This window comes from Marmota monax, unplaced genomic scaffold (genome assembly GCF_021218885.2).
Source record: "Marmota monax isolate L192 unplaced genomic scaffold, Marmota_monax_Labrador192_F-V1.1 WCK01_AAM20220418_F8-fsc00029, whole genome shotgun sequence".
Lineage (NCBI taxonomy): Eukaryota > Metazoa > Chordata > Mammalia > Rodentia > Sciuridae > Marmota > Marmota monax.
In genome coordinates this window covers 17,448,606-17,476,347 of record NW_026693024.1, presented here as the reverse complement: position 1 = coordinate 17,476,347, position 27,742 = coordinate 17,448,606, and the positions used below count along the sequence as shown (strand labels likewise).

The following is a 27,742-nucleotide window of genomic DNA, read 5'->3' as shown; positions in this document are numbered from 1 at the left end:
CCTCACATCTCGACCATAACATCATCTTATTTCTACACTCACCGTAAGGGATCTGGGGGCAGGGATGCAGCTCAACCGTGGCAGAGCCTACAAGGGAAACCTGGAAGGTTGTTAGAAACCAGAACAGTTCTCTTTTCCCTAAATGCCTCTGCACAATGCCTCATGATTCTCTCCCCTCAGAGTAGCTTTTTGTGACTCTATGATCCTCCAGGCAACTTGAGGGATTACCAGCCCCTGTTCACAATCTGTGGTCAGAGTTTTGCAGGCATTAACTCATTTTATCCTCATAAAAGCCGAACAAAGTCAGTACTTTAACTATTATCATCACCTCATCCTATTTTTTTAAAAAAATAAGAAAGTGGAGACTTAGAAAAGCTAATATGGATTTTTCTTGCTCAGAAAGGGAAGGATTTATGGCAGATAGTCTGATTCTGATGGCCACACCTCAATCACCATCCTCTGAACCCCAAGCCAAGATTTCCAAAGGGAAGGGTCTGATGGGCTCCGTTTGCAACAGGAATAGCTATACCAGTCAGGTGGGATTGTGTAGACCAACAGGGCTGCCTGAGCAGACAAGTGATGCAGCGTGGGGGAGGAAGGAACAGAAGTACTTGGGAAGTCGGACATTATTTGTCAGGCATGTATTCAAAAAGCTGTCTTCTACATCAGGGGTGGTGAGAGTTCAGATTCCCCTTTGGTTACTCAGGAACTGATTTAAGACTAAACTGATTAAATAACTTTCAGGTTACGCATACGACAGAGGCAAGATTCTAATTCCTAAGTTTTATGTAACGATAACAAGCTATCAGAGGATGCTACGATAGTTATAGAAATGCATTATGTGGCGGATTGTACTGCCCCAAATCTGCAACAAGGCTGGGTTGTGGCTCAGTGGTAAATTGCTTGCCTGGAGTGTGTGAGACCCTGGGTTCCATTCTCGGCACCGCATATAAATAAATAAAATAAAGGCCCATTGACAACTAAAAAAAAAAAAGTTCTTAAAAAAATCACGGCATCAAGTATCTCCCACCCCACATGCTCTTCATAAAATATAACTGACATTTCCTTCATGGAGATAAGGAGACTACGGCCGTCCCTTGAATCTATGAGGTCTTCTTCCTATGGCAGAAGCAACACTGTAGGATTTCTGAGATCAGATCATAAAAGGTGAGGGAACTTCTACTGGCTCCCTGAAAATTCTCACCCAACCACCATACTGCCGACTGGGAGTCAGCTTTTCATTATGGTGACAAAACACCTGAGATAAACAACTTACAGAAGGAAAGGTTTATTTTAACTCTTGACTTCAGAAGTGGCGGTACGTGGTCTTTGGGCTTTGTTGTTTTTGAGCCTGTTGACCAGGCAGAACATCATGGTAGAGCAAAGCTGCTCACCTATTGACAGCCAAACATCAAATAGAGGGAGCAGGAGGGCCCAGGGTCTAAAGATCCCCTTCAAGGGCACGCCCCCAATGTCCAACTTCCTCCCACTGGGACTGTCTCTGACAGGTCCCACTATCTCCCAGTGGAGACAGGGGCTGGAAATGAGATCTTTAACACATGGGCCTTTGGGGACATTCAAGATCCAAACTATAGCACCCATTCGGGCAGAAAGATCATACAGAGAACCTTGAGGCACCTGGAGTGACAGAAACACCTGGCCAGCCCCAGTGGCTCCTGCCACCCACTGTTTCAACTACCGTCCGAATGCCGTAGCGTGATAGAACCAGGGCCAGGATCTCCACGTGAGCCCTTCTCAAGTTTCTGACCCACAGAAACTGCGAGAGATGCTATGATTAGAGTTGTTTTGAGGTGTAAGCTTGGAGGGAATTCATTCCAAACAGAAAGGCATGAGAACCATCTGCAATGTTTTGAAAGCCTTTCTGTACGAGAGAAATGATATTTGGCGTGTGAAGGTGTAGCAGGTGAAACCTGCAGGAGGTAAATTTGATTTTTCATGGAGACCTCTAAGTGCAGAATTTTAGAGTTACTCAACAGTGTGTTCAGCTCCTCTTTGTTTTATTATTTTCTTTTTTGGTACCAGCGATCAAACCCAGGGGTGTTCAAATTCAAACAACTGAGCCACATCCCCAGCTCTTTTTATTTTTTATTTTGAGACAGGGGCTTGGGAAATTGCATAGGGCCTTGTTAAGTTGCTAAGGCCTGGCTTCAAACCTACAATCCTCCTGCCTCAGCCTCCGGAGTTGTTGTGATTGCAGGTGTACACCAATTATCACCATTTATCCTCTAAATCTGAGCATTGTCACTGGACATTCAAGCAGAAGATAGATGGCCATTTTGGAGACTGTAGTAGAGGGGTCTGGAAGATCCCCAGAGGAAGCTTCCAACTCTAAAAATACATAAATCCCAATAAGAGGAGGTGAACTGTTTTGAAGAAAACACATTTAGTAAGCTCTTCTTAGAAGAGGTGAGGACAAGGGTTGGAAAAGCAGAAGGAAGGGCCACTCTGCAAAACACCAGTGGGAACTTCTTAACCACCAACTCAGTCACACCCATCTCATCCTCAGCCCTGTTCTCGTCCACTGGGGGGTTATGGGCCATTACCCTTCCTAGGTACTGCAACCCTTGGTTCCCTCCATGCTCACACCCCACTGCCTGCTGCACCTGTCTCTTCTCCTGGTTTGCACCTGCCCTGGCTTTGTTCACCCCATCCTCACCTCTCATCTGGGTGACTGTGGCCACTCTGGATAGACAGACTGTTGCCAAATTCATGACCCTAAACAAATGCCCCAAGTTAAATTCATTAAATCCCCATTGCCTTTGGGACAAAGATGCAAGTTCTTCGACCTTCAAGGCTTTCACAATCTGGCAGAGAATGAAGGAGAAGAAGAAAGAGAGACAGAGATAGAGGATAGAGTTAGAAAAGGGAGAATTGATTAATTCCTATAACCCCAGCATATAATTCATATAACCCCAGTATCTCTAGACTGCCATAATAAACCACAAACTGGGTGGTATAAAACAACAGAAATTTGTTGTCTCCTAGTTCTGGGAGCTAGACATTCAAATTTAAGGTGTTAGCAGAACCATGTTCCTTCTGAAGGTGCTAGGTAAGAATCCTTCTTTGCCTCCTAGCTTCTGGTAGGTCCCAGAAGTCCTTGGCTTGTAGCCACATCAATCTCCACCTATAGCTTCACATGGCCTTCCACTTTGTGTGTGTGCCGACCTCCTTCTTTCTCTCAAAGAGTCCAGTCATTGGATTTAGGGCTTTTCCTAACCCAGTATGACCACATCTTGATCTGCAAAGACTCTACTTTCAAGATAAGGCCTCATTCACAAGCACTGGGAGCTATGATTTGGATCTTTTGGGGAATATAACTAAACCCCCGACAATTCCTAATGGATGGAAACTGCCCAAGCAATGACCTAGCATAGGGCTGCCAACTTGTTTGTGAAATGGTCCTGGGTGAAGTGAAGAATTTCAGGAATGGTGGAAAATAATATTAAATTGGACAGGCCCGAGAAGTTTTTGAACACCAGAAGAGCATGCATGATTGAAGGACAGGATTTTAATCTCATGTCAAAATCAATATGGAAGCTGGATGGATATAGGACAGATTATTGGAAGTAAAGCTAAGAAGGTCAGTTGATAGATGTCTCCATAGCCCAAAGGTGAGAAAGTAGGCAGAGTAGCAGATTGTTAGCCCCAGGGGGCTAGGAATTTTTCTGTTTTTGTCCAGCAGTAGCCAAGGGGTCTTCACTCTCCATCGTGAGTGTCACGTCCTAGGATGCTCCAAACATTGTTGAACAGCTGAACGGAAGGACCTAGTAGGCTTGCAGCAGTACCAATGGGGAGGAGAAAAAAAAATGCAACAGAACCTTCAGAGGGGAGGTGACAGGTGGCCCTGTAACAAGGTGAGGGTGAGAAAGTACTGCAACACTTGAGTCAGGCTCAAGGTCGTTGGGGGGAGGGGTAGCTGAGTGGTAGAGCACATGCGTAGCATGTGCCAGGTTCTGGGTTCCATATGCGTGGGACAAGCATAGTCAGGCTAATAACTTGGCACCTGTTGGAGGTAAACTGAATCCCTCTCGTTCTCGATTTACCTGCCACACACTGTCCACAATAATATGTGTCTCCCGCCATTTATTCCACCTTAGCATGGCCTCTGGAGTGTGGTTCCATAACACTATTGGTGGTTGTGTTCTGCACACAGTAGGCCCTCAGTACAACGTCCATTAAATGAAAGTAGGAATGAATGGATTTCTACCTTTAGGCAAAGCCGAAAGAGCCCCTGGATGTCAACTCTGGATGTTAGACTTGTGTACGTTTCAAAACACTTGGCACATAGTGAGCACTTGTTGAACCAAACAGAATAAATCCGATTCGCCCAGCTCCGCCCTGGCAGCGCGAGGTCTGCGTTTGGCAGGATGACAGAATTCACTGCTATTAAATTCTTATGTAAGAGTTAATGACCCTCCGGCCCACTTGACATCCCTGCACGACAAGGGAAGGGAAGGGGGCGAGTGCACTATTTACAAACACGCACTGTTTGGTGGTAGAGGCACTGACTCGTTTCTAGTGTCGGTTCCCCACAGGGACCTTGGAATCCCGCTGCAAGCTCGGGCCGGGGCGCTGGGGGGCGGCGGGCCGGGGCCCTCGGATGGGGCGCATTTATCCCGCGGGCAAGGCCTGCCCACCTGGCACGGCGTGCCCGCGCCCGGCATTCCGCCCAGGGCTCTGGCTCTGCGGGTGACAGCGGTCCCCGAGGGGGACTCGAGCTCCCGGCGCGCTCCCCGGGTCCCCGCAGGCGCCGGGGCGGCCTCGGCGCGGCGGCCCCACCCCGCAGGAGCAGGCGCGCGGCGCGAACTCCCGCCGCCCGGCCACGGTGGGCGCCGCGCGCCGAGGCGGCCCCGGGGAGCGCGGGCCGTGGCGCGGGCGGAAGATGGCGGCGCGGCCGGGCCCCCGGTGGCCGCGAGGGGCCGCGGCGCTGCGCGCTCGGCTGGGCCGGCTCGGCTAGAGCGGCGCCTGGGCCGCGGCGCGGCCTCCTCCCCGCCCGCCGCCGCGCCCCGCCCCGCGCCCGCCCCTCCCCGGCCGCGGCCGTGCCCCGCGTCGCGCTCCCCCGGGATGGCCCGCGCGCCTCGGCGCTGCCTCGCGGAGCACTCGGCGGAGCGGCGGCCGCGCTCGGGGGGCGCGCGGCGGCGGCGGCGGCGGCGCGGCGCGTGAGGCCGCCTCTGGCCGAGCGGCGCCGCCAACATGTCGGATACCAAGGTAAAAGTTGCCGTCCGGGTCCGGCCCATGAACCGACGAGGTGAGGAGCTCTCCGCGCGTTTCCGTTTCTGCCCGGGCGGGCCGAGGGCGGGGGCAACTTTGGAAACTGCGGGGCGGCGGGGCCGGGCGGTGAGAGCGCGGCCGGGGCCCGGGCCCCGGGCGGAGGCGGCGCCCGCAGCGGCTAGGCCACCCGGCGCCCGGGGCTCGGTCCCCGGCTCGGCCGCCTCCCGGGACCGCGCGGCGGCGGGAGGCAGCGCGGGGCGAGGTGGCGACGCTGGTGTGCCCTGTGCTTTCAGAACTGGAACTGAACACCAAGTGCGTGGTGGAGATGGAAGGGAACCAAACGGTCCTGCACCCTCCTCCTTCCAACACCAAACAGGGAGAAAGGTGAGGCGCGTTCCGCGAGGGCGGGTGGGAGGACCCAGCTCGCAGGGTCCTGCAAGTTTGAGCCAGGAAAACGGGAGTGCGCCTTCCTATTGTTAGAGGGCGGCTTCAAGTTTGTCTCACGCTGCCTTTGGAAGCGGTTTCAAGTCCAAGTTCCTCTCTTCCCTCTGTTTCCCCCACCCCCGCCGCTGCCGGTTCCCTCCCCTCCCGAGCGTTGTCACTCAGAGCCGGCGCTCCGGCCACCGCCAGCACCGGTCAGCTGCGTCCCCGTGGGCTTCTCGGCAGGCACTCCGAGCTAGGGGGACGGGTGGAACCCTAGGATAATTAGTTCAGTGGCCACATTTTATGGATAAGAAAACTGAGGCCTGAAGTGGCCAGTGACCAGCCCACGGCCTCCGTGGCACCCAGCGCCCGTGATTCTTTCCTTCTGGGCTTCCTTGGGCAGAATTGTTTAGGGACATTGTGTGTAAGATGGGGATTGGGAGGTGGGGGGCGGGGGCTAAAGCAGAAACAGTCTTGTAGGATGCAGGCTCAGGCTGGACCATTTAAAATCTATTTTTTTTTTTTTGTTGGTGTTGAGTTGAGATAATGCCTGAATGTAATGCGCGAATTTTGATTTTCAAGGAAACAAAAGTAGAGCCCTGAACTGTGTAGACACTGGAGGGATGTTTAAAAGGGGGCTGCATTTCCTAGATCGCAACATATTTGCATTTGAAAAGTGGTAACTGTTGGATCCTTATTAATTCTGCTGTGTTCCATGCAGTACTATGGGAAAATGCCCTAAAATAATTTGAATATTTGGCATTTTTCTGGTAAGCCCTGGAGAAGAAATGTGTTGGAATTCATTCAGTATGGCAATTCAGTAGCTTGTAAAAAAAAAAAATCAAAGAAAAACCGGGATTCTACCAAAATATTTCCTCTTGGAAATGAGTATGAGTTTGTTTCTAAAAGTCACCTGTTGATTGATGAGCTACAATGTAGTGATTTTGCTCTTAAGAGGTTTTCATTGAAGACAGGCTCTGAAGTAGTGTTTGTTACTTTATTGCTAAAGGAGGCAGCTGCTCCTATTCAATAATAATGTGGTATCAGGCACCCTTTAGCTAAATTGAGGGAATGACATTATGAAAAGGTAAGATTAGGATTCTTCACTTTTTTTTGTTGAGCCTAGCAATTTTTTTTATCTGATTTGACAATATTTTGCTACCCATAGCAGATTCTTATGGTGATATTAAATAGCTAGATTAAATTTAAAATGTTATGTTAAATACTTTTAAGTAATGGATTTATCCTTGGGCTGTATTTTTAGATGCATTTGAAATATTTTTACAGTATTTTTAGATACAGCAGAGTAGATAATATGTTTCATGGTGATAGTAAGTAAACTAAGTTAAAATATTTACATATTATGTGAACACAACACTAAAGTCTTCCTACCCCCTGAAAAAGGATATTGTTTTATTATTTCAGAGAAAAAATATTTTTTTGGTGGCTCACATTCTTCAAGGCAGTCTGGGAAACAGGTCTAACATTTTGACTCCTGTATTTTCCGCTTATCTTATCCTAGCTGGGGTGGCACCTTCTCCTTGTCACTCTTTCCATAAGGAGCACTATTGTTGGTTACTATTTAATGAAATGAAGCCGTGTCATTTGTGCAGAGAAACAGGCTTAATTTTGTGGATAGAATTTGTAACTTCAGACTGTGCTAAATAATCAGTTGATCATTTTGGGGACTGCCACATTAGTCACTGATCAGATCTTTTCAGTAAAGATTTCAAAGGTGATTTTGGTATTTTTTTCCTTTGGCTTTCTTACTGGGACAGCCCCTGTCTGGAGCTGTGAGACTAGCATTGAAATATGGGTGCTCTCATTCATCCTTGTGACGCGTGATGCTTTGTGTTGGTGGATGGGCCCTTTTGGTGGGATTCTGCTTGTGTCCTGGCCATTCCATTTACGAGCAGGAGAGTCAGCCCACTACTTGTAGATGCTACTTGAAGATGAAAATTACCGTCTTTGCATGGACGAAGACACCAAGTGCATTTTGATTTTCACTATGCAGCTTGGTTCATGTTTCTTCAGGGAGCTTTCCCTTAAAGCAACAGTGCTTTTAAAAAATAGAAACAATTACTCCCTTGGGCTCTAGGTTGATTAATTGCAATAGTGGTTCATGTTATATTTGCAATTCGTTTCTATCATTTGTTTTTGGATAGAGCTCCGGGTAGGGCAAGTGTGAACCAGTTGTATACTGAGAATATTTATTATTTCTCATACCTAGAAATCCAAGTTTTAAAGTATAAGAGGTCCTTACATAATATTGGCCAAATTGTGTCAGGTTGAGAATTACTGTTTTTCTGAAAGTTGCAAGAAAACACCAATGCATTAGTCACAAGTGGCAATTCAGAGTTACTGGGTGAAAGTTTTCAGTCTTACTAGCAAGAGAAAGTGAGAATGCATTGACTTCCAGAAAAAGAAATAGGCTTAGCTTTCTTAATGTTCCCCCTTTATGGAATCAAAGGCCAGACTGCTTAGTTAGGACTAGAAGATCAGAGGACTTCTGAGGGTAAAGATGTTTGTTCTGGTGCTGAAATTCTAAGATTGTTATACATGATGTAGGTCCAGGTTAATAGTTGACTTGAACAGTAAGAGACAGGAGTTTGTTTCTTAAAATTCTATTGCCTTGCCATTCAGGAGCCATTTACAGAGTTCATATGGATATTATGCTTGGCACAGAGTATCCAGAGATAACTGCAGGTCTGCTGCCTATTCCCGAGGTTCTCAACTTGAGAGTTGTGGGAAGAAAGAGGAAAAAATACTTAAAATACAGTGTGGTAATTACATGGGCATATACTTTTGCCATTATATGTACCTTATCATTTGGACATTGCCTGCTTTCTCTCCTGTCCTGCCCTGAAGGCTTCGAGCTTCCTGAAGGCAGGTACCTTGTACCCTTTGTGCCCTGTATCCCTGCACAGTGCCTGGCACAGAGCAAGCGCTCAGCACCTTTCTCCAGAGTGATGTGAGCACTGGAGAAAGACTAGGCAAGCCCCTTAGGTTCTGCAGCCTGCAGAGACAGGTGGCATTTGTGCTGGTCTTGTGCAAGGTGGGGTAAAGTCCTTTGTGGATAAAAGTGAAAGCATGCCTGCCAGATTACTTCTGGGTGATTATACCATGTGAGTATGAGTGTGGGGTGTGGATTAGGATGTGGAAACAAGGCCATTTGCTGGTAGGGGGTATGTGGGTGGGGGGGAGACGGATGAGAATTCCTTATGTGCCCGAGTGTGTGAGATAGAAAGTGAAAAGTCTTCCACTCACTCCTGTTTGTCTCCTCTACTCTTCTCATCTTACCTCTTCAAAAAAAGCATCACCAAAGCCATCTATTTCTCATGAATTTTCTTGCCTTTATAGTCTATATTGACATACATATGCAATAAGTATAACTTGCAAGTATATAGATGAATACATACATATGTATATTGTAACAAATACTTTTGTTACTGTTCAATACTAGCATATATAGAAGACTTACTCATCCTTTCTTATACCTCTTATGGATGATCTTTTTCTTTTTTTCCCCTAATGCTGGGGATTGAACCCAGGGCCTTGGGCTTGCTAGGCAAGCATGCTACCACTAAGCTATGCCCCTAGCTCCATAGTGGTAGGTTTTGTTTTGTTTTGCTTTGTAAAATATAGATCATTAGCCTCAGAATCTGATCCTTATAACTTTTGGAAAGTGAAGCTTTATTAGGAAGAGTGCATGATGGAACTTGCTTTCTACAGGAATTTGTCATTATTTTATGTAAGTGAATTGTAAGGTGAGCATCTAAAGTAAAGTGTGTATTGAGCCTAAATAAGAAGAAAATATTGGGCCTAATACGGACTCTTAGTAGAAGAACATCAGTTTTATACTTCTGATTTTCTTCCACACTGCGGGGTGTGCAGTGTACCTTACAACCTCTGTGAGGAAGGGTCTGGTGGGAGAAAGCGAACCCTTGGTCACCTGCTTGTATATTTTCTAGTTTATACCTCTGTGTTTTTATTTCTAGGCTGACTTCACTTGCCATTCCAGAGTCTTCTAAGATATTTCCTCCTGTTCAAGGGTCTCTGTAGATAGGCCACAAATTTAAAAATTAGTGAAAGTCACACAAAATTAGAAACGTAAATCACCTAAGAAACAATAATATTCCACGTTATCATCAAATCATTTTCAGGGACTTTAGTTGTTTTCTGTGTCATTACTCTTCTGTCTGGCTTTATTAAAGATATTTAGGGTTCACTAATATAGAAATATGCATTCTTCAGGTTTGTCATTAGTGGGATTTCAAGGAGTATCACAATCAGATATTTTTATTAGCTGTCAGTGTCTTCAGTTTGTTTGAAAATAAATGTACATGGAAATCTTTTTTTAAAAACAAGTTTTAAAGCAATTATAATGCAGTATAGAGTGGTTTGAAAATTATTTTGATATAGTCTATGATTCAAAATGCCTTTTACATTTTGAAATAAACCCTATATGTGTGTATGTGTATTTTAAATGTTCATGGAAGTATAGTCTTAAATATACGCAGTGTCTTTCTTATTTTCTGTTCTTTTCTGTTCATTTAAAACATGATAGTTGTGCTGTGTAATCCAGTGACTTGGGAGGCTGAGGCAGGAGGATCACTAGTTCTAGGCCAGCCGCAGCAATGTGGTAAGGCCCTGTCAAAAATAAAAGGGTTGGGATGTGGCTCAGTGGTAAAGTGCTCTGGGTTAAATCCCTCGTGCCAAAATAAAACAAAACAAAAAGATGGTTGTGACTTACCTGTGATTTCACAACCCACAAATGAGTCACAAGTGGATAATTTGAAAACACAAGTTTAGTGGGTAAGAGTTTGGGCTCTGTTTTTGTTTTGTGTTCTCATTTTTTTTTTCCTTTTTAAATTAGAGTGAAGTGTAAAGTCATAATTTATAAAGTTTATAAAGCTCTATAATTTGTAAATATTATAGTAAAAAAGAAGAAGAAGCAGCCGCCTTCTCTTTATATCTTTTCTCCAGAGGCAACCAGCCATTTTTGGTGATTTTTAGATCATTCGTTTGGAATTTCCCTCCCTGTTTCTGAAGGAGATACTGGTAGTGCTACATTTTTATTTGATTTTTCTACCCTGCCCCAGAGTCTTTCTCTTTCTAACGTCTGGCACCTTTGGTTGGATCCGTATCTGGTGTTTATGTAATTTATATTGACCACACAGAACACTGTTTTCAGTTGGACCTTGTCATCTTCCCTGAATGATCTTCTTGTCTTACGAAACTTTTTATGTTCCCTGGAGTGGACAGTTCTTTTTCTTTCTTTAGTCTGCCTGTTTCTCTGGGTACTTAGGAATTCAGCAAACTGTTGGCCTCTTGACCAAAGCTGCTCTCAAGACCTGCCCCCTGGCAGGTGTGCTCTGCAGGAGGTCAGATGGGAAGTCTCTCCTCCGCCCTCTGACCGGCTCCTTTAGGGACCGGCAGCAGCTGCCTCTCCCCGGGCTCCCCTTCACCCTCATTCTCCAGGTTCCTTTTACATCCCTGTGGAATCTGCTGCTCCTTGTCTCCCTTTCCTTCTTTCTTGGTTTTGTAGACTTGCTCTTGGGGATCTTCCTGAGATGGCGTGCTTGGGGCGGAAAGTTTTTTGAACACTTGACCGTATCTTCATCCCACCCACTTACCTCATTGATAGTTGGAATGGGTATCAAATTTTGCTATAAAGATATTGTTCCAGTATCTCTTATCTTTCAGTGATTCTGCTGAGAAATTATTTGAATTTCTAATCCTTTGGATGCCACCTGGTTTTTTTCCTCTTTGGAGTCTGTGGAAGAGTCTTTACTCTCCTATTGTGTGAAGTCATGGTGGGCCTTTTTGGTGTTTGCTGTGTGGTACTGGATGGGAACTGAATTCAGGGCCTCGTGCAAGCTAGGCAAGGGCTCTACCACTTAGTTACATCTCCAGCCCTTTTCAGATTTTATCTGGAGTCTTGCTGGGTTGCAGAGATGGACCTCAAATTTGTAGTTCTCCAGTTTCAGCCTCCCAAGTAGGGGTTATAGGTGTGTGCCACTGTTCCTGCTAAAGAGCTTTGACCTGGAAACTCGTGTTCTGACAAAAATTCTTGAATCATTTTTTTTAACAGATTATTTCCTCTTTATTATCTTTGTTCTTTTCCAGAACACATATTTGGACATGGTGTTTCCTGAACTGGACCTTTCGTGGTTTAATTTTTTCCTTTCTATTTCTTGTCTCTCTGTCCTGTCTTCTGGGACATTTCCTTCCTTTATCTTCTAACCTCTATGTTTAATTTCTCTTTTCTGCCATTATATTTTTTAATTTCTAAGAGCTCTTTTTCTGGTCTCTGATTTTTTTTTAATAGCATTCTATTCATGTTTCTCAGTTGTGATATCTTCTGTCAAAGGACATTAATGATAGTTTTCTTTGAATAGTCTGCTTTTTTTTTTTTCTTTTTCCTACAGTGCACAGTTTTGTTTTTTGGAGTCTCTTTTATGTTAAGGACTTTTCTCAGATGTAGCAATATCTCAGCCAGGCTCCGGGGGTTCTGCAGGGCAAGGGCTCTATATTATTTATTTTTGTATTTTCAGTACTTGGATTCAATAATTTCCAGCACACAGAAAACATTTTGTAAATTCTCTCTGCAGTTACTGTTTATTATTATGATTAAAAATGCCTGTCAAATCCCTTTTCCATTTAACTTGTACCAATAAAAATAAAAGAAATGATTTCCTTTTTCATAAGAGGGATAGATAAATGCTAGAATTGAACATAGTTGCTGCTGTAGATAGCTCTCAATTACCCACATTCATGAAGGTAATTAACTGTGTTAGGACAAAATGCTGGGAGTGGGGTGCAATTTTTAATCATATTTTTGCACCACTGTTGCAAAAACTTTAATTAAGAAGTTGTTTTGTCCACTTTAAGAGGTGTGTATCTGTTGGGCTGGGGGAAAATGTCATAAGAAATTTTTCTAATGATATCAAGTTGGTTACTTACCATCCTACCATTTAGCTTTTTCTGGTAAAATCTAGTAAGAGAGAAGTAGAAAACGTGGAGTGTTTCAAGTTGGCAGTAAAATTACACTTGCGGTGCATTCATGTTTTTAGGAAAATTCATAGACCCAGATTTCTTTCAAATAGTGGCTTCTCGAAGACTCCATCATTTTCAGAATTACACAAACCAAGTCACCTCTTCTTAGGTCTTCCCCAGAGTCGGGGCAGAGGTCTGTGTGTGTCTAGAGTGTAAAGGAGTTTTCAGAGTGCTACCTGCAAAGGAAACGAAAAGCAGAGATGTCAAGGAGACTGGCAGAAACACTCAGATTACTTGGTACCTTGACAATGAAAGAAGTGAAGTATATTGGCAACAGAGCGGTCCATAAAGAAGAAATGCTAAGTTTTATATTAAAACAACCAAGAGTTGATTTATGTGAGATTCAGGAGCTGTCTTTATAAAAGAAGATCACTTTACCAAATATTTTGGGAAATTTACACTTCCAAATGTGCAAAAATATTTCTCCTTCTTGGAAATCAAATGGAAACTAAACACATGCAAAGATGTCTGGTTTTCACATCTTTAAAATTTGTAAAATAATGCATAATTCTGATGTTTGATTGTAGACCTAAGTTTCAGAAGGAGAAGTACAGAGGAGAGTCTTCCCAGACCCTTAGGACTAAAAGAACCTGGGAGTCCAAGCCTGGGCTTTGACTGAACCGAGTGGCAACTTCACGTCACTGTGAGGTCAACGCTCAGCGTGTCATTGATGAAGTAGAACTGGTTTACCAAATTATCCTTTCAAAGGATTTTTCACATCAAAGCACAATTGTATCTTTCTAAAAAATTGCTTCAATACTTTTTTTGATACCAGGGAATGAACTCAGGAGCACTTAACCATTGAGTCACAGCCCCAGCCCTTTTTTTATATTTTTATTGAGAGACAGGGTATCACTGAGTTGCTTTGCATCTTGCTGAGTGCTGAGGCTGCCTTTTAATTCATGATCCTCCTGCCTCAGCCTCCTGAGCCACTGGGATTATAGGTATGCGCCACCACACCTGGTGCTTCAATACTTTAAAATGTTTTTTGCCTGAATTACTTTATAAGGAGCATGGCAGAGACATAAAGGGGAAGAGGAGAGCCCTGGTCCTACCAAGCCCAAGAAAACAATCATTCTGAATTTTCCTCTGCCGCCTTCTTGTCCTTGCCATGTAATGTAAATATTTGTGTGTAGCGTTTCTCCCATTTATATTGTGTCATGTTACATAGCTTTCACAGTTTTAACTTTCATAATTGAATGTAGTCTGTTGAGTCTCCTAATTGGTAACCATTTCCATATTGTTAGACCTCAGGGCTTTTTCTCTTAGCAGTTATAAAAACAGCCTCTTTTCAGAATCCATGCTTATTAATTGAAAGGCAAGATTTCTTCTCAAGCTTGTTAACCCAAAAACCTGTGTTTGAAATTCTATGACAACATAGCTATTCTCTTTTGCTACAATGAGGCTCAAAGTTGATGGTTTCTACATTTAAGACAGAGAGGACATGGAAAAGATGATTTTGTGGGGGCAGTAAGAAGACAAGCTTCTATCAAGTCCCTTTCTTTTTTAACTTGCAAACTTGAGTGTGCTTGGGAATCAGGTGGCCCTCATTCAGTAGGTCTGGGGTGGGCCTTGAGAATGTGCATATCAGCCAGACACGGTGGCGCACATCTGTAATCCCACTGACTCAGGAGGCTGAGGCAGGAGGATCTTGAGTTCAAAGCCAGCCTCAATGACTTCAAGACTTAGTGTGGCCCTAAGCAACTCAGTGAGACCCTGTCTCTAGAGAAAATACAAAATAGGGCTGGGGATGTGGCTCAGTGGTCAAGTGCCCCTGAGTTCAATCCCTGGTATCAAAAAAAGAAAAAAAAGAAAAGAAAGAAAAGAAAAAGTGCATACTAGCCAATTCCCAGGGGATGCTGGTGCCTGGTGTAGTGCAGGACCAAACTTTGAGGAACTGATCTAGACTAGCACCATCTAATAGCATTTTTGCTGATGACGGAGATGGTTCTCTATTTCCACTGTCCAGTGTGGTACCACTAGCTTTATGTGATTATTGAGCACCTAAAAGCTGGCTAGTGGGAATGAGGAACTAAATTGCAGACTCTACTTTTCCATTAATGTAAACAGCTGCGAGTGACAGGTGGCTAATGCACTGAACAGTGCAGTTTTAGACAGTGGTTTTCAACGTTGGCCACGGTGTTAGAATCACCTGGGACTGGGTTCCACCCTTGCAGACGCTAGCTTAATTGGGCATAGTGCACTTTGGACACTGGGGTTTTTAAAAAGCTTCCTGAGTGTTCCATTTAACGTTGCTTAACCATTCCAAAACTCAGCAGTCTAAAATAACATTTTCTTAAGCCCATGGATTACTTCTGTGGGACAGGAATCTAGATGGGGCAAAGTAGCTATCACTTTTCTCTGCTTTATCATGTCCAGAGGTGTAGCCACCTGATGACCTGGCCAGGCTGCGTATCCAAGAGCATTAACAGCTTCTGCAACTATCTCTGATCCAAAAGACTTAATTAAATTATACTTCTTTTTCTTAATTCACAGACTTGGCACTTGATTCTCATGAGTGGCCAAGATTGAAAACCCAGTTTCACAACTTAAGGGCCAACAAGCCAGGTGTGTCTAATTAAAATGTTATTTATTTTTACTTGAATGGGGGGTGTACTGAGGAGCTGGGTACTTGCCTGTCCTTTTACCTGATATTGACTTATTGGGAAGCACAGTTTCTTTTTCCAGTTAGCCTTGTGGGCTTAGTTCCTGGCTTCTGGTGAATCCCTGTGGTCCATGCAGATGACGGGATCTGGGCCCAGGAGAAGCAGCATGCTGTGGTGAATGAGCCGGAATTCAGGGTGCCGCCTGGTTCTGCCAGTGTCGTGGACTGTGTCTTTGAGCTGACTTTGGATGGATCGCTTTAGACTCTTAAGTTTTCCCATCTTTAAAACTGAGAGCTGGACTAGATGATCTAAAAGCCCTCCCTTCCTCCCCGAGTTCTAACATTGAGATTTATCCCAATTTACTTACACACAGAGTTCAGTCAAAGTAGATCACATCTATAAGGACTGCAGGGGGTTCCAGTTTTCTTCTTGTCAGAGCATTAGGGGAACCGGAGAGGACAGCGTGGCTGGTCTTGGGAGGTTCGGTTAGCCTCAGTGGCTGACGGGAGGGTTGAAGGTGTCAGGTGAAATAAGACAGCAGGACTCCAAGTATCTGAAGTCGTTATCAGCTAGCTGGTGGCTGGCCTGGGTTTCTCCCAGGCATTATGCAAGCTCCTACCCCAGGCACGTTGCCTGGAGGATGGTATAAAAGCCGTTGGATGTGGAACCTTTTAGTAGTCTTCCTCTAACATGTTGTACGTGTGTGTGTCCAGCGTGGGGGTTGGCCGGTGGGCAGTGATTTCTAAGCTTTCCTGGCAGCCGTCCCGCTGTGTGTGGGGGTGGAGAGATGGCATTTCCAGAGCTGTTAGCATAGCTCTTCCTCCTGTTTCTGGGTGTTCCAGCACAACCTGCCCAGCTCCAGTTGACCCCAGGGTTCTGTGTCTTTCTGTGGGGTGAGCTCTGGTTTGTGTGTGTCCTCTTGTCCCCTGACTTCTGGAAGCGCAGTGGAGTTACTGATTCCACGAGGCCCTTCAGAGTCTGGTCTGCAGGTGTGTCGAGGAGTTTTGCTGCTGTCAGCGGAGGCCAGAGGCCTGGGCAGAGCATCTGCTTGCCATTCCCTGAGGGGAAGAGGCTTCCTGTTTTAAAAGACAAGGGACAGGAAGGACGCCTTTGAGGAAAGGGAAGCTTTGGCCTCTGCCTCTGGCTCTTTGTGTTGTCTGGAAGAGACACTCCCTGGACGGGACACCCACCATGAGTGACCACAAACATCCACATGCTCAGGCAGGGAGTCCCAGAGGAGTATCAGGAGGGGCTAATGATGGTGGACTGCACAGGAGTTTTTTGTTAGTAGATTTTTCCCAAATTGTGGAAGTCATGTGTAGTTTGTGGAAAAGATTAACAAGCCTTTAAATATACTTATGTTCTGGCCAGGCACAGTGGTACACACCTGTAATTGCAGAACTTGGGAGGCCAAGACAGGAGGATGGCCTCTACAACATAGTGAGACCCTGCCTCAAAATAAAAAAAATCAAAAGGGATATAGCTCAGTGGTAAGGCATCCTTGGGTTTAAAAAAAAAAAAAATCTACACACACACACACACACACACATACTCATTTCCAAGGTTTATTAAAACAGTGCTCACAATTGATGCTTTTTGTAACCACCTATCTTATCAGCTACACAAAATATGCAAAGAGATTTAGCTGAATTTGAAGTTTTGGTGGGAACATTTTAAATTGTAAGGTTTTAAGTGGAATAGGGTTTTGGTTTTGTTTTTCCTATTTATTCTCTATCCCTAACTGCTTCTATTTATATAGTTAATTAAAGTGTGTTCACTGTGCAAATTGAATGGAATGGTTCGGTGGTTGCTGGTTACATGGTTACATTGTCACGTTGAGAAGGATCCTCACAATTACTGTGTCAAGGGTGGTGTTTTGAGTAAGGAGGGAGGAGTGTGGTGATAGGGGAAGTTTATCAAGTTCCTGGTGTTGAATTTGAGCAGCCTTATTCAGTTTTAAACATCTGCTTTTGAAGCTAGAATTACGGTACAAACGGGTAACTTTAGCATGGTCATGCCACTTGCAGTTTTCTGGAGCCTTGAAGCAGGCCTGGGTTGAGTAGTGTTCCTTTATTCAGGATGACAGCTTAGTCTATGTTTTCATAATGAATTATGCAGTGGAAATAAATTTTCCAAAATTGCTGGTCTACTAGAATCCTAAGGGACTTTTTTGAAAGTTCTCTAGCTAGGTTATTATTTAACTAGTTTTCCCTAGAGTGACTTTTAGCTACCCTTGCTCATTGGTTCCCAGACTTGAGAATTTAGGGAATAGGGGGAACATATACTTGGATAAAGAGTTTTCAGCTTCTTTTCAATGTGACCAATAAGTGAACTAAAATAAGAACACCACTGTATCTTGATACCTCATTTAATAAAGGACCTTCAATACCAGAACAGGAGGAAGGATATACAGAATTTAAACATTGGATACTCTTAATCTTATTAAAAATGTAGCAATTTCCCCCTTTCCTGGGAATTGATGGAAACATTACCACAGGTGACCCCTGAACTGTGAAGTGTGATTGGACGCCCTCGGTAGCTCTGATGTCTAATATTCTATCATCTGCTAGAGTTTTGAGCCTCCTGAACTTTTTTGATCCTTCAGGTCAACCCGTATCATAAATGATTAAAGAATGCCCCTTACGCCCATAAAAATGGACTCCCTGGCAGGTGGCACATGCCTGTTGTCCCAGGTACTTGGGAGGCAGAGGTATGAGGGTCATTGGACCCAGGAGTTGGCAAATATTCTGGGCAACGTAGTAAGATCTGTTTGCTCTCTCTCTCCTTTTTTTCTTTTTTCTTTTTTTATATCAGGGATTGAATCCAGTGGTGCTTAACCCCTGAGCCACATCCCCAACCCTTTTTAATTTTTATTTTGAGGCAGGGTCTCACTAAGTTGCTTAGGGCCTTGCTAAATTGCCTGAGGCTGTCTTTGAACTTGCCATCCTCCTGCCTCAGCCTCCAGAGGTTCTGGGATTACAGCTGTGCACCACCATGCTCGGCCTAAGCCCCCATCTCCAGGGGGAAATAAAACCTCAAGAAAACCAGTCTCCCTTATTTGTTTAAATGGCAGGTTAGATCTTCATTTTCATAGTTTGGTATATTGAAAAAAGCCTTGCCAATCTTTTAAGAATTTAGCCCAAATAAAATTAAAAAATTTTACATATTGTAAGTTATCATGGTCAGATTGAGTGTCGCTTATCTGAAGTGTTTGGGATCAGAAGCGTTTTGGTTTGACTTTTTCAGGTATTTTTTCTGTATTTGTAAATATGTAAAGAGATATCTTGGATGGAATTTGAGTCTGAATATGAAATGCATTTATGGTTCATATGCACCTTCCACACACAGCTTGAAGGCTATTTTATTTTATTTTTTAAAATTTTACTTATTCATGTATGATGTTGAGACTTGAACCCAGTGCCTCACACATGCCAGGCAAGCACTCTACCCATGAGCCACAACCCCAGCCCTCGAAGGCCATTTTAAATGGTAGTTGTCTTGTGCTCTGGATTTTGGCTGTGAACCATCATGTGAGGTCAGGTGTGAAATCTTCCACTTGTGGCATCTTGTAAACACTCAAAGTTTTAGATTTTGGATTTCAGATTTTCAGACTAGGAGTGCTCAGTCTGTATCTGAGTCCCAGCATTTACACTGGAAGAAGAGGAATTTCACATTTGTCTTTTGCAGTGTTTTTTTTTTAGACATCAGTGGGGTATAAATAACTTGTTTTATAAAACACTCTCAAATGATATTGCAGGATTACATAATGGCCAAGAGCGTGGACTGGGGAGATAAGCTGCTTGAATCCAAAATTTTGGGCAAATCCCTTAACTCTCTGTGCCTTGGTTTCCTCATCTGTAAAACTAGAATAATGGAAGTCCAGACTATGTAGGGTTATATGGCTTGTCCTGGTGCCCAGCATCTAGCATGCACCAGGTGCTGACAGAGTTATCCTTTTTACTACCTGGGACACTTGCAGATTGCTGACTTGGCTTTGTTTTTCATATTGCTTCTTACTTTTAAGAAAGGTTTTAAGAAAGGAAGTTTCTTTTTAGTATCTAAAAGCAGCAATTAAAAAAAAAAAGTTTTCAGAATTTTGTTTTTGAGTCCTATGACTTTCCGGATGATTTTTGGGCTCAGTGGGCATGTACAGTGGGGTGTACATTGTGAAGACCGCCTTTGGGGTGCCAGTCAAGCCCTTCTCACTGCTCGGCTGCCAGGAGCATAGGGACACTGCTTTGCTGAGATGGGTGCCATGGATTTTTTTCGAGAGGGAAATTCTCTGGAGCAGGCAGGTGTTCACCGGTCTCTCTCTGGCTGTTTGGCCGTCATTCATTTGGGTAAAACATTTACATCCAGAATCGTATGTGGATGTCTTTGGGAGGTAAATGTACTTGACAGAGGTTTGACATGTTATGGAAAGTGTGGGCAGGAAGAAGGGGGCTGGAGGTGGGTCACCTCGGTGGGCACAGCCTGCCTGCTGTCCTGGGTACTTGACACTCACGTGAAGGAGCTTGAAGCCTGTGTTTGCTTTCCTCTTCTTCCTTCCATCTTGGACACTCCTCAGGAGCCCTGGCTTTGTAAATAAGGGAAGTACAAGCATCTGGTTCTCCGATTTGCCTCTCCCTGCAAGGAATGGAAGGCAGGACGCTGGAGAGAGGAGTCAGGGATGAGGACAGGACTGCATCTTGAAGCTCTTGACTTCCAGTCCCTCCTCACAGCCGGCTGGGGTGCAGGAAGGTCCAACAGTGGCATATTGTAAAGCGTGTGAGGTGTGCATTAGGTCGTCTTTGATTTTTACACTGGAAAGAGACAAAGCCTTTTACTTGTCGAATCATCCTTAGTAATTAGGCAGCTATTAATCAGCACAGGTCAGAGCCTGTAGGAAGTATGACAGTATGACTCTGAATGCCTAGGAGCATTTGTACGTCGTCAGGATTCTGAGAAGAGATTCATTGACTCGGAGAAAGTGAATAGACTTCAGATCAGTTACATGCTTCCAGTAGTTTGCCTGGTTCGATTGCCATTTTTTTTTTTTAATATTAAAGTATTAAATGTAACTCAGTCCTTAACTTCAACTGTGGGACTCTGGATAGAGCTGGGGGTTAATGACAGGAAACTCCTCCCCAAACCCCTCAGTGACTAAATTCTTCCTAGTGGTGTCAGCGACAGGTCCAGGTGGGAGTAGTGAGCACACATAGTTGTGACCATTTAAAAGCCTGGTGTCCCCTCCCCTGCGTGTGGTGGTGCCCTTTCTTCGTCTACATGGCCCAAACCTGAATAAGGCACCACAGTGAGTTCTATGCTGGGGAAATCTGTGCATTGCAGGGGTCATCACCCCGAGAGACAGCAGGCTCCTTGAGGGCAGAGCCCCTCATGTTATTTAGCATCTATTTTTTCCCCTCTTTTCTTCTCTCAGCAGCTAACATGTGTGGTGTACCTGGCACGTGGCTTCTAGATGTTCCATGATGGGATGCAATGAAAGATGGAGATAAATGTCTCCAGAGGGGTTCCTAGGAACGGGAGTCTGGTGGAGTGTTCCTCAGACTTCCTACCTCATCTGTTGTGGTTCTGCGCTTCCAGGCTGGGCCCTGGGAGACCTCTAATTTCTGCATTAGAGTATTACATAATGACAGGCTTGGGGCCTCCGCGTGGCATTTTTGGATCACGGCAGTACAAATGTAGCTCTCCATCCTCACAACTTTGACTGCCGCTGCCTTGGGCTGACGGTCAGAGGCTGTCACGGCTCTGCACTACGTGAGATAAGCAATGGCTCATCCAGCCAAGAATCACCCAGTCCTTGGCAAAAGTTGGCTTTTTAAACATGTGCCGCATAACCCACCGGGCTGCCTCTCAGCAGCTCAGAGTTCTGAACAGGTAACTAGTGGGAGAGAATTTTGTCCTAGATGAGGACATGTGATCAGGAATGTTTCATTTCCTCCAATGCTGGAGTTGATGACTGCCCCCCAGGTGATGTGTCATCCCAGACCCGATGGGTGGGCCTGCACCAGCCTGCCACCTGTGGGTGTCCTTGTGAGCCAGAACAGGAGGTTCTTCCTATTGTCCTGGGAAGGGAAGTGGGAAGGGGTGGAGAGGAGGGAGAGATGCTGGCTGGTGCTGGGCCCCTCCCTTCGGCTGCACCCCAATCAGTTGCCTGTGAATCAGGTGCTGGTCCCCTCGCTCCTCCTCTTCCTGGGGAGGAAGGGCCTCTCTGGGGCTTCCCTCCTCTGGTCTTCCATGGCGGTCCTATGGACTCTCCATCTCCCCTGTGCCCCTGTGGCAGCTGTCCCCGTTTTATTTTCCCCTCTGCAGCGCGCACATCTAATGATGCTCCTTAGTTTGTTGCTGCCCCAGGGAGCATTTGGGCAATTCTCCATGTGCTCATCATACTGCACGTTGGAATGGAGGCCCCAGGAGAGTGGCATTCTGCTCCTGTGGATGGCTTTGAATTTATTGTATTTCTAAGTAAATTTGCAGATTTTATTGTCTTTATTAAGACTTTGAAGACGTCACAAGTAAACATTTACAAACTTTATTTAATAAGCACCTGTTTAACATTTACTGGTGACATTTCACAGCGATTACCAGGTGTCAGCTGGTCCTAGTTCCATAGTGGAGTCTCAGCTCGGAAGTCTTAGCAGGAAGGCAGAGGACTCCTAGCTGACCTCCTGAGAGCAGGAGACCTTCGCTGTAGGTCTTTATTTGGGAATTAAAGATGGGCAGCTTTAGGAGATGGTGGCCTCGCGTTGTGTATGGTGGGGTATTTCCTGACTTTGGAGATGAGTGACCAGGCACCCTGGCTCCTGGAACCCACAGTCTTAGGGAAAGGCTTCCATTAGTTTTCTTTCCCTAAAGACAAGTTTTAGCTTTCCATCTTTGAGTGAATGAATGTGAGATGGGTTCTTTCTGTCTTCCCTTATTTACAGAACTTTCCAAATCACAAAACAGTGAATAACATCATTTTTTCTTGTACTTTTGGTATGGTTTTTGGTACTGGGGATGGAACCTGGGGCTTCTTGCATGCATTAAGCACCTACTCTTCCTGATCTATACCTCTGTGCCACCTTATGATTTTTTAATCAAAATGCTTAAGTGACTTTTTTAGGGACTTGCAGCTAACATTTGCATGGCTCAATTTCCTCATGTAGGGGAAGTGAGAACCACATTTCCTTCCTTCTCTTTTGAAATCTTACGTAACTTTTTTCTTTTCTTTTTTTTCTGTACTGGGAATTGAACCCAGGGATGCTCTACTACTGAGCTACATACTCAGGCCTTTTTATTTTTAACTTTGAGACAGTGTCTCACCAAGTTGCTGAGGCTGGCCTCAAACTTGTGACCCTAGCTGGGCATGGTAGAGCATGCCTGTAAGGGAGGCTGAGGCAGGAGGATTGTTCAAAGCCAGTCTCAGCAATTTAGCGTGTCCCTAAGCAACTTAGCAAGACCCTGTCTCTAAATAAAATATATGTATTTTTAAAAAGGGCAGGGCATGTGGCTCTGTGGTTAAATGCCATTGGGCACAATCCTTGGTACAAACAAAACAAAACAAAAGCCAAACTTGTGATCCTCCTGTCTCAGCCTCCTGAGTTTCTGGGATCACCAGTGTGCACCGTCATGCTTGACAACTTTGGTTCTCAGTATAAACATGATGTCCTTTTTCTGTTGAACTCTTGAAAAATATAGATTAGAGGCAAAATACAATTTGCTCATTATTCTGTTAACATTTTGCTTGTTCCCGTTTTTCTGTGCATACTATGTTATACTCCTGAGATGAATAACTCTTAAAGTTATGAAAGCAGCAATTATATATTACCTCCAGGTAGTAACACTGTCCAAATATTCACCACACTAAGCTCAGCTAAACGCCTAGTCCAAGTCAAGTTCTGTCTCTTCGAGGTTTTCTTCGTCTGTAATATCTCCCTTCACCACCCTTTCCCTCTTCCCAGGCTGCCTTTCCCCCGAGCAAGGGTAGGTGCCAAGAGGGCCGTAATGCCCACTAACCTGAAGGCATCCTTGGAATCTTCTTTCCCTAACGGAGGAAGCAGCATTAGGAGCACAGACTGGGGCACCCCTAGGTGTGGATTTCTCGGGGTGGTGGTGGGGAACCCGTGGGCAGCTTGACTTGCTCTGCCTGCCTTTCCAGCTCCGGTGAACCCCCAGTGAGTGTCATTATTTCCCCTGGGGTTTAATTATTATTAATGCAGCAGTCGGGGCCATGAGATGAGACCATGGGGTGATGCTAAAGTAGCAGAATGCACAGTGAGACTGGAATAAAAATACTTTCTGACGATTTCTCTGAATTTCCTGATGGGGAGGAGGCCCCCTGAATCTGTGCCAGCACCTGTTGGCATCATCAGGCCGATATCGGGTAGGGCTGGGTGGGATGCAAGAGACCCTCCTCCCTCTCCTCTCTGTTAGTGAATGCACAGATTGTCGTACTTGACTGGTGAGAGTCTGAAGTGTTTTTTTTTTTTTTTTAGCTTTTTTTTGAACTTACTTGCTGGCAAAAATATGCTCCAGAATGTTGAATACTTACTGTTTCGGGATAAAAATCCTTTTAGTGAAAATTAAGGACAAATTCTCAGGGGCACATCTGGTCATTTCTTCTGAGTATGAAAGTTGCTGTTAGGCCACTTTAGAGGTAGAATTATAAAATAATAATAATGCACACACCCATGCTTTTTATGAGTTGACATTGATAATTTTCATTTTAGCCTAACCTTTATTCCACACCTACCTAGCTGAGAAATTTTAACTCCTCACCCAAACCAATAGGGTACTTCTTTTTAATTTAGTGAGTTTGTGGTTATTCCTTAATCTAAAATTAGGACTGCAAGGTGATTCTAAAACAAAAATGACAAGGCCAAGATCAGCCCTGATGACAGCTCTGGATGTGTAACAGCCCAGATATCTTCAGTGCTGTGGGCTCAAAACACGCCACTAATGAAGCACAGTTAAATTGCTTTGTTTTGAGTCACTGTGATATTTTTTTTTCCTTCCTGCTGCTAAAAAGAGAATGGAACGTTTGACTCAGTAAAAGCTGGGAGGAATTCTGTAAGGACCAGAGAACCACTGTCTACATTGGAACTCGGAGTCTCTCAAGCATTGTTGAACTATTGCCATGAAAATGACCCATAAGAGATTTGATAAAAGGCAGCAGAGGTCTTGCTCTTCCCCACCCATGATTTCCATGCTTGAAACTATTCTTAGGTAGTCAAGTGTTCGAGGGCTCACCCTGGTGGAAGCCATATCTGTTTCTTTTATTACCTGGTTAAATTTGTGGATTGAGCATATATAAAGATTAACCATGACCAGGATGTGTCTAAGCACAAATCTAAGAACTATTAGAGAAAAGTCACCCAGGTTCCTAGGAAAGCTTATGTCTTTTAGGACACCTACATTTCCTTTGATGTTTATCTACATTTTAAATCAATCAATCAATCCCTCCCTTCCTTCCTTCCTTCCTTCCTTTTCTCCTCTTCTTCCCCCACCCCCCCAGGGATTGAACCCAGGGCCACTTAACCACTAAGCCTCCTCCCCAGCCTTTTTGTTTTTATTGGAGACAGAGTCTCACTAGGTTGCTGAGGGCCTCACTAAATTGGTGAAACTGGCTTTGACCTTGTGATCCTCCTGCCTTAGCCTCCTGAGTCGCTGGAATTACAGGCGTGTGCCACCACACCCAGCTACCTTTCAGGTCTCTAAAAACATTAATCTATGCTGAAATCAAATCAAGCCAACTATGAAGCTCTACAGTGTCACCCAAGCACATGAAAAATTTATGAAGGTAGTCTCTGTTTTGTCTACTTTTATGTATATTAAAAAAAAAAAGTTCCACCTGTATTTCCTTCTTCATTGTGACTCTGATATTTTCTGTGGCTTTTATAAACTTGACTTCCTTGTACTTTATCCAGTGACTGGGTTTGGTACTTTTTTTTTTTTTTTTCCATCTTTGCTTTTTCTACACTTCAGGGCCTCACAGGTATTGGGCAGGTACTCTACCACTGAGCTAAATCCCTAGCCAACAATGTCAACTTCCAAGAACCACGAACAAGATTTATTAAAGCATCCTTTCAGGCTGGGAAATGACCACAGCTTGTCAAAAGTAGATGGGACTGACTTGAGTATCATTTGCCTCTCGTGTACTATTTCCAAGAATGTCTTCTGAGGATGAATGGGGAGGCTTACAACGAGGGGAGCTAAGGGAGAGTGAAGAGACTTAATGGAGTTGACTTGACCTAAACCAAATAATTATTACTGCCCGGATAATAGACTTTCAGATCATCTTTATTGAGGTGAATTTACCTAAGATGAAATGCACCCGCTTTAAGATGCCCTTTCTTGAGATTTCACAGTCGCTTGTGTAACCCCCTATCATCACTAAGATGTGGAAAGTTTCTTTCCCCCAAATAGTTCTTGTGGACTCTTGCCGTCATCGGGGTACCTTTCTCATGTTGTAACCCTTGGTCATCCACCCCGTTTCTCTTGGTCCCAGCATTTCAAGGGGAGCAAAACTCTTTGATGTCTAGACCCACTGTTCATGTCATTGTACAATACGGAAGAAAAAACTGACTTCATGTACTTCAAGCTCACGGTGAAGGAGGAGAGGGGACGGATAGGTCTGGGTTCTACATCATTGAATAAACACATCCCTGTAAGAAACATGGGGCTGGCTGCTAACAGGATTCTGTCCATTACATTGTCACTAATAAGCCAGACTAATAGAAGAAGTCACCTGAGTCAAGCAGGAGGAGGATTCCCACTGAATGAAAGGTGCAGATTGGCCACGTTAACTTCCAACTTGTGGAAACCGGGAGCAGAATGAAAGGCCCCCTGGCCTCCATCTGGGTGGGACAGATGCAGACTCAAGCAGAGGTCTGGGTGCCCCTCGCTCTCAGCTGATCCTGAGGGCAGTGCCAGTCCAGCCTGTGTGCCTTGTCCTGCTCTCCCGAGTGAGTCCTCCTGGCTCCTGCCCCTTCCTGGAAGGCAGTGCCCATCTCTTCATAGATCTTCTCTTTGCTCTCATTTTGTATGATCTCTGTTGTGACTTTCTACTTCTTTCCTGTGTCTCAGCATTTATAGGAAAAGCTTGACCTTTGTGGTTATTTCAAACTCGTTTCCTAAAGTGTTACCATATTTTTACTGCATCTAAAAATCCCATCCTGTATTCATCAGTATGTAGGTGCCACAAAAGAGAGAGAAACTATTGCCGATTGAACCATGAAGTCTTGATTGCTAGGTGAATCCAAATCCTAAATTTTTTATAAAAATACATCATTTTTTTAATTTAATTTTTTATTTTTTTAGTTGTTGATAGACCTTTATTTACTTATATGTGGTGTTAAGAATCAAACCCAGTGCCTCACACATGCCAGGAAAGTGCACTACCACTGAGCCCCAGCCCCAGCCCAAATTCGAAAACATTTTAAAAGTTGGAAAAAAACGCTATTCAGTTTGAGTAACTCTTATCTGAAATGTTTGGGATGAGAGGTGTTTTGGATACTGTTTTTTTTCAAATTTGGGGGATATTTGCATATGTATCATGAGACACCTGAAGAGGATTTTATGCAATATTTTTAGTGCACCCTTTGACTATGACTCCATTATGATGTGGTCGGGTGTGGGGTTCTCTGCACGTGGTGACATGTTGGCACTCAGAAAGTTTGGGATTGGAGCTGGGGCTGTGGCCCAGTGTTGGTGAGCGTGCTTTGCATGCATAGGGTCCTGGGTTTGATCCCTAGCACTTAAAAAAAAAAAAAAAAGGTCTTTGGAATTTGAAGCTTTTCATTCAGACTCTAGGTTTTGGCTGGGGGATGCTCAGCCTGGACGCTGATGGTACTCCTCTGTGATGTGAAATGCGAGGCCTTCCTCCCGGCTCCGTTCACTTTTGCCCCCTCACACACTGCACAGGGTGCACATCCCAATCCGTCACTTTTCCTCGATGTCCCGGAGGTACATTTCTGAGTACTGATCCATAAAAGTACTTCTGGGGCCCGGGGTGAGCTCAGCAGTAGAGCACGTTGCAAGTATGTTCAACTTAAAAAAGTCCCACCTCCATTTTAAGAGATGATGTTCTGAGGTGTTCCTGGGGAAAGGGAGGGGCCCGCCTGTAGCCACCTGACAGCTGTAACTGATGTGGTTCCGGGAGCAGGCTCCAAGGTCATGACTCTGAAACAGTCACTTGTTTTTTGGCTAACCTGATCCCCATTCATAAATGCATATTTAGAATAAAGAAGGAAAGAAGTTGTTGGTGGAGAGAGTTTGGCTGCTCAGCAATGGCATCTCGAAGTTTAGGGCTGTTATTTTTAGTCGTAATTCATTTGTTGAGTTCATCCAGCCAATGTCCTGTCCACAGGCCAATCCATTAATGTTTCCAGTATTGCTTCTCCTGGCTCCCCACTACGAAGCAAGTTTTCTTTTTTTTTTTT

General features: G+C 44.5%; 1 protein-coding gene across 1 annotated transcript in view; it reads left to right on the top strand.

The window, feature by feature from the left end:
- The first annotated feature begins 5,142 nt into the window (after positions 1–5,142).
- Kif13a (kinesin family member 13A) overlaps positions 5,143–27,742 on the top strand; it is a 178,209-nt gene continuing 155,609 nt past the window's right edge. Inside the window, 2 exon segments of the mRNA XM_046453375.2 lie at positions 5,143–5,269; positions 5,526–5,616. Coding sequence (XP_046309331.1) covers positions 5,215–5,269; positions 5,526–5,616 — 146 coding nt within the window. The 5' untranslated portion in view covers positions 5,143–5,214.